General features: G+C 47.1%; 1 protein-coding gene across 1 annotated transcript in view; it reads right to left on the bottom strand.

Annotated features, from left to right (window-relative positions):
- The window catches only part of LOC125949498 (PDZ domain-containing protein 8), a 14,062-nt gene that overhangs the window by 5,572 nt on the left and 990 nt on the right, over nt 1-7,500 (bottom strand). Inside the window, exons 2-4 of the mRNA XM_049676606.1 lie at nt 590-787; nt 119-522; nt 1-38 (exon numbers count right to left, since the gene is read on the bottom strand). The exon at nt 1-38 is cut by the window's left edge and continues 1,039 nt beyond it. Of these exons, the coding sequence (XP_049532563.1) occupies nt 1-38; nt 119-522; nt 590-787 (640 nt within the window). The remainder of the gene's footprint in view (nt 39-118; nt 523-589; nt 788-7,500) is intronic.

Below are 7,500 nucleotides of genomic sequence, written 5' to 3'. Positions count from 1 at the left end.
CGTAATCCTCCTCCACACGGTGGAAGAATGGTTTGTATCTGTAGCGGAGCGGAGAGAGAAACAGAGTTAGCAACAGAGAGACCTCCGAGAAACCGACCACGCATATCGCACACATTACCTTAACTTATAGTTTGGAAGGGTGTGCTTCCGGCGGATCGCTTTGCGTATCTGGTTCGAGATCAGGCTGGTGATGTTGGATTGCATCTGACGACCCTGGAAATGTGACTGTACATCGAGCTCCACCTTCGGATCGTTGATGAAACTGAGCGACCAGTGTGTGTAGGGTTTGCGCGTAAACTGCAATCGCGCCAACCCGGACACTTGCTTCACGCGTAGCGCTAACGATCCCTTCTTTCCCAGCACCATATCGGCATCGATCGTGAGCCGGAAATTACCCTCGTAGTGCAGATCAAGCAGCACATCCAGACTCTCGATGTGACCCTCGTCCGGGTGCAAATCCACGGCGTGTAGGCGAAAGTTTTTTATCTCCGGAAACTGACTTCCCAAATCGAGATCACGTATCTGCGCGAAAGAGCAAAGGGTCGCATGTGCTTTATTAACCGTAACCACTACCCGCTGTTGAACATACCTTTAGCTTATCGAACAACTTTCCGGTCGTCGTTTTGCTAATCAGCTCGTCCAGCTCTAGTGACAATTTCCGGTGAAACCACTTCCGCACGCGGTTCGATTGGCGCAACTCAAAGTACAGAAACTGCAGGATAAGATTAATGGCCATAATGGTCGATTTGCTTTCCTGATCCGGTGCTTTTATGTTTTCCAGCAGCGTCTGCAATAGAAAGAAGGAAGAGACAATCAAGAATCAGCTCTGACCACGCTGAGCAAGTACTGCACCAATATTATTCCTCTCTCTTATTAGTCCACGGGATCGTAACACGTGCCATCCACCGGCTATATCATTACTATCAGCATCCCAATGAAGGAAAGAATTACAGTAATGAACCCCTGCCGTTGCATCAGCCAAGAGGCACCCAGTGAGAGAATAATATCCAGCACTTTCCTCCTGACAATGTTGTTAGCTAGCTGGCATACCAACCCGCTTGAATGGCGTCGTATAATGTGCGTACTATTGGCCCTGTTTGTGCTTCATCGGTATTCAATTCAAGCTACCATTCTTCGAGTGATAGTTAGCCGTTGTTAATGCTCTATTTTCCAGCAGTCGCCACGTGGAGATAAAAGATAAATAATCTAATAAAAGGACGGTGCAAGCTTGTTTGCACTGCAAGGAGGAACTGCGCCCTACGCAGTCGGATATTTGGAATTAATTTCCTCATTACATTCGCCTCACCGCACTGCCACCGATAATTTGGCCGCGCGTAGGAAGCACGGATCTTTCGCAGAATGTTTGCCCAACTTGCGACCTACATGTGGCCAAGCCGTGAGCCGCCGCACGGACATGTCGACGCGGTGTCATTATTTATCACCCCACGGTCTGTTGGTTTTCGGGTACGATTGACGACTTTGTTGGCGTCCCGGGGTGGGTGGGGAAATGGATCACCCCCCCCATGCTTATCACACGCATAAACACGGTACTTGTGGCACCGGTAACCGGAGAATAGAAAGAAGAAGAAAAATACCATCCAGAGACCGATTGATTGAGGTTTAGGGTATTCGAGGAACTTTGTCGCTCCTCATCGTGCACTCTTCCTTAACTCTTGTCAATCAGAAATGCCCGGTTTTGGAAGTGAAGAGAAAGTTTTGCAACAATTTTCACCGGAAGCAACGAGATCGTTGGGGATGAGATGTTAAATGGCAAATGGCAATTCCTTAATAAGCTATCTTCGGTTGAAACTCTCGTTCGTAGCCATTTGCCCAAGTAACGTGTTGGGTTTGAACGATTTCGGTTTCTTTCGGTTCAGCGGAATGAAGGGAACGCTGCCAATAGGGAGGTTTCCATAGCGAAGATAATTAATTAGGTCGCCTGCCGTTGCAAAAGGCCGAAGGAAATGAGATTCTTGTGCTTTTCCTTGCGGATTTGGCAAACAAACTGACTGTGCGATACCGCCAACATGGAGGTGTACTGAAACTGTTGATTTAGGCCGGCCTGTCGTCGAGGTTTCCCCTCAAACCGGCGAAGATAGCGATCTGCTGGGAATTAGTCAATGCATGTACAGTTCTAGAACGGATGCTCGTGAGATATTCTAGCCCGTTGGAATTCTTTCCAGGAATGTATGTCGATTCGGCGGGCGACTTGTATCTCTGCGAGCCTACAGAAGGAACAATGTGTATTTAAACTTTTCTTTCTCGGAAATGTATTTATTTTATAAGGCATCCGCCAACAGATCAATGCACAATAAAAAGAGAGCAAGCTTTTTCTCATCAAACAAACTTTTGACTTTTATGTTCCCCTTCCACAGAACCGCTTCCGCGTTTCCATTCCCTGTTCCCTGTTTAATGCGCTTCCGTTCCCTGTCGGAACATCATACTAGCTACCTTCATGACCAACAGTATAACCACCACGGTGACGATGGCAGTGCCCCCGATGACTGACAAATTCTTGGCCACCTTCGTGATGATGGCGATCGTCGGGATCACGCAAGAGCGAGCTTCTCGCATTTTGCTGCGCAAATCATCGCATTGACACTTGGACGTTTCCTCGATCGTTGGATTGGGCAATTTATTGTCCCGCCTAGTAAGGGCTACGTCCTCTATCTCACTCTCCAGGTCATGTAATATCGTCCGTGTTCCCAACCCATCGGCCATTTCGATCACCATCATCGCTTTGGAATTCACGTAAATGGTATACGATTCGTTAACCGCCGATCGGTTGGCACCGCACCGATCAAAGTCTACCGGCGTGTTTTGCAGACGAAAGTGCATACAGCCATCCGGGGCGATCATAAAATCGTATCGATCCAGTACCCGGTGGCCACAGTACAGGTCCAGTGAGCCGACCACGGTGTTGGTCGTGTTTTCTGCGAAGCGTGAAGTACAGCGAACGTTTAAGCACTCTTCGTTGCGTACCAGCTTCAACAGGCCCTTGTCCATCCTACTAATAGAATTGTTGTGCTTGACTGCGAATATTCTATCGTCTAAGATCAGATACGCAAACGATCCGGCCGGTACCCTTACTCTCACTGGACACTGCGCCGATGAAGAAGCGTTTCTCAAGGAAGGAACTGTCAGCGAAGGGACGGCGGCATCGGTGTCAGGAAAGAACAAAAATGATCCCGAGACGATAATATTTCCGATCGACAGTATCGTGAGCAACACTCTGTCCTTGCACCGCAGCATTGTTCGGGTACCAACACAAGACTGAACACCTCAAATACACCCCGAAAAGTGTCCCCTAGGGGACGACCGCCAGTGGTTGGATTTGGCAAGGACGCTGATTGCAGGATAATTGAAGAGTAAACGCAATTACCACTGGACCGGTGCCTAATCGAGCAGAAGACAACCGTCTGTGATGATTACGAATTTCCTAATCCGCCTTAATATAGTAACAAGACTCGCTCGCTCGCGCTTTCGGAGCAATTCATGTGCTTGAAAGGCACACACCGCATGGTGCAAGAGGTTACTACGATTACGAAACTGTGACGCTTCTCAGAGCAATAAAATGTTTTAAGAAGATTTTAAAATACTCTTTACAGCATGGAGCACGGAAGCCAGCAGCGTGCCTCGCACGAATGTCCTCAGCATCACGCACAGGTGACACCAAATACTGTCACAGAAAAGAAATGATCCCGAGCCCGATTGCGGCATTCCTTGGCGCGTTCAATCGCCATTCCTAAAGGCCCTATCCCAAAAAGGCCCAGGCTAAGGCTGTGGAATCGTAAACTTTCGGGCTCGGTTCAGCTGACGCACGCTACGACACTCAACGGACGGAGTGCCGAGGTCAAGGGGTAATAAAAACAAAGTGATAACGAGTTCCGCCACTGGCGTCACTAGTGCGCGCACTAGGGTATAGAGACAAGATTCAAATTACCACGATTTGGTAATAAAGTCTCACGAGGCAGCATTAAATGGGCCAAGTCACCAAACGGTAACACTTACAGACAAGCGGATCCTACGACACTCAAGGATACCGAATGATGATGCTTCCGGACGTCAGTCAGGTGCATCAACCGTGTAAGGGTGCGAAAGCGAGCATCGAAATGATGATGGACCCCGACGAATATAATGAGTGACCGACCATCATCAACATCATCAGGCCTAATCCAATTTGACGCAGACAATTGCAAGTGAAAGAGGGAGGGCGGGCGCCGCTCGAGTGGGTAAGGTATTGTAACGACCATCAACCCAATCCTAATGGCGAAGCAGAAGAACAGGGTTCTTGTGTTCGCGGCAGTTAGTAGATGTGTTGTGCGTCTTCATTATCAGTGACGGCATCGTTGAGGAATGAAGAGCAGGTCTACGGTCATTATGAAATCGAGTACCATCGATGCCTTCAACCCCACACTCAAATCAGCGAACTTTCGAGAGTTTGAAGGTTAGTTAGTAGGAACATCGCGAGGCGGAGGGAAACATTATAATTCCCTCGATAAGATTCAACCGATTGCGATTCCGAAAGCTGCTGTTTCATATGTTGTAGGTTTGAGAGATTAATTTCAACTGATTTACACAATGTGGCACAAATCAATCATTCGCCTCTTTTTAATTAAATGTGAGTTAACACACAGTAAATTGGTTTGTTTCGTTAAAGTGTAATCAACATCCTTTATGGTGCATCTGAAAATGGTACTTCATAACTTCAAAAGGTGTTACCGAAAATCCTCGTATATCAATAAATGTTTATTGAGAACAATTTCCTGCTAACAGAACGTGTCGAGTGGGAATTTAAGCGGCTTAAAAGTAGTCATTTTAGCTTGCAAGGCCCCAGCACAGAGAAAATGTTTGATGATAAACAGTTCAGCAACGTTCTGCAATACACAACTTATGCCAAATGCGAAAAGAACTTGCCGAATTGTGGATAGGCTGACCACACAACATTTTCTAAAGTTATGGAATGTTAAGGCTGAATGTTATGGTACTGATTAGAAAAATGCCTTATTGGGTTCGGCGAGAGCCAGATCCAATGCAATCAACGCGAAATATTCCTTATGCAAAGGATATGCTGTGCATATGGTGGGATATGGAATTTGTGGACTAGGATTACCTGTTAAATCCTGATGAAAATATACCAAAAGCTAGGCAATAAAACCATCAGAATAAAATGAGAACTACATAAACTAACCTATCAGCGCGATAACGCTGGGACCACATGTCACTAAATAGGCCAAACAGTATTTGGGAATTGTTGGCCAAAAACGAGTAAGAATTGAAAAAAGGATAGGATCACTTTAAAAAAAGTAGAAGTAATAATGTTATCTGACTCAAATTTTCATTAAGTTAGTCAAATGATAGAGTTATCGTTACTCCCAACACATTTTGTTGTACAATCAACTCAATAAAAAAGGAATTCATACAAACCGAAAATGCTCAAAATAGAAATAGTGAAATTCTAGAACCACGCGCAGGACTACGTGCTAAAGGAAGCATACAACCTTCCACTTCCAGAAACGACCTCGCTTCCAATGTGTCACCGCGTGTCCCCGTCGGCGGCTAACCGAATTGTTAGTGAGCGTTCGATATCACGGACGGAGCGCGACAAACAATGAAGTCAGCTGAGAGCTGAGTATCAACCCAACCCCTTCCCCTTTCATGCTCCAGCGCACAAACCTTGTTCCAGAGGCTAGAGAAAAGGTACCATTGGACCAATGGGAAGAGTGACAGTGTCAGGGCATTTCGACTTCACCGTTGAAATTCTTTTCAAATCAACCTACGCCAAGCAACGATACGAACACGAAGCACGAGAGCTCGTGAGCTGCTGCAGCGCAAAAAAAAACCAATTCAAATGTCCGCCAATGTACGGGCAATGTCGTACACGCTTCTCTGTTGCCTCTATTCGTCCACCACACCCCCGCCGTCCGCCCACCCCTCATGCACTTAAAGATTCCAGCTTCGATCGCGGTACGGGGTCATCGTCGAGACGTGCTTTCCACGTGTCACTCGGCACACGATAAGGTTTGAAATGGTTCTGTTGCGTGTGTGTGTGTGTGTGTGTGTGTGTGTGCGGCTATACTTGGTTTGGTTCTTGGATTTCTAAATTCGCAAGATTTTCCGATGAATCTTCTGTGGGCTATCCTCTGTGGGATGTTCGGTTGCGAACGAACGCACCCAACCGAGTTGTTGCTCAGCTCCAGTGGCTCATTGGTTCCGGAGCCGGCGACGGAAACCTAGATGGAAAACTTTGGCCAGCGCGCCCACCACTCCACCATCCCACGCTATGTTGGGGCCATGTAGCGACAGGTCCTCCAGAGGTACCTTCTTCTATGCTTTTTTTTTTTGCTTTGTGTTCTGTCCGTGCTGGCTCGTAAAAGTTTTTCATTCATCTCCGGTGAAATCCCCACCCCCCAGTGTGTGCCAAAATAGAACGGAGAAAACGAAAACAGAGAAAGAATTCCAACCAATGTCCTCCCACACCAAACCACCGCCCCCAATGCTCATGTATGCCCTTCTTGTAGGTAACAGGTCTCCCTTTCTTTCGCTCGTTCTCGTGGCGTTCTCGTGGCGTTCTCGTGGAATTTTCATAAAGGAAAAAAGAAACGAAAGTTCCACGTTATCCTACGGGTAGCAGACCAACACGAACCCCCCGCACTGGGAGATGGGTGGCCTTCGCTTTGATCCAACCGGGTGGAACTCTGGATGAGAGGGCTGTCCCTCGGTACGGGTACTCGGCACTGGAAGGTAGAATCAAGCCACGGTGCACGGCATAGTTCTATATTGATTTTAACCATTTTTTATGCATCCGCATGGTTTCAAGTGCAGGCTCAACTCTTCTTTAGTGCAGGTTCAACTCTTCTTTAATGCTTACACCAACCACACCAACGAACGAACGAACGAACGAACGGACGGATCCGTAATCGATGATGGAGACAAATGGTTGGTTGACTGAGTATTTGGTTCAACCCGCTTATCCTCGAATGGGACGCCCAAAGGTGTCGCAAATGTCACTAGCACCTGGTCCCCTTTCCCGCTGCCAGCATCGATCCAGCGCGCGCTTCATCATTAAATCTCAACGATGCCTCACCTTACCTCGACGTCCCTTCGGAGCACACTCCTCTACCAATCCCTAATACCATCGTGGTGTGATTCCGCCTGCGTGAATCATAAATCATGTTTTCGATTATTCATATTTTATAATCTTAGGATGAATAAATTTTGCGGCACTTTAGCCCGAGCCGGGGCTCAATTTAAATTGGACGCGACGCGCCTGGTACACTCTGGCACTAAATCCAATTGGAATCACTGCACAGAAGCGTGGCAAAAGAGGAGCAAGATTCAATTCATGGCATGTCGTTTCGCTTAAATCCTACTTAGAAGATAACGCCAGCTTTAAATCATCCGCAAAATACGGTCTGTAACGGTCTGTAGCCGTGGAATGTATTAAACTATCGACATCGGTCGTAGAAGGGATGAACCAACAAATCAACGCCCAATTTT

This window comes from Anopheles darlingi, chromosome 2 (assembly GCF_943734745.1).
Source record: "Anopheles darlingi chromosome 2, idAnoDarlMG_H_01, whole genome shotgun sequence".
NCBI lineage: Eukaryota > Metazoa > Arthropoda > Insecta > Diptera > Culicidae > Anopheles > Anopheles darlingi.
Note: the sequence above shows the minus strand (reverse complement) of the source record. Positions and strands in the feature narration are given on the sequence as shown.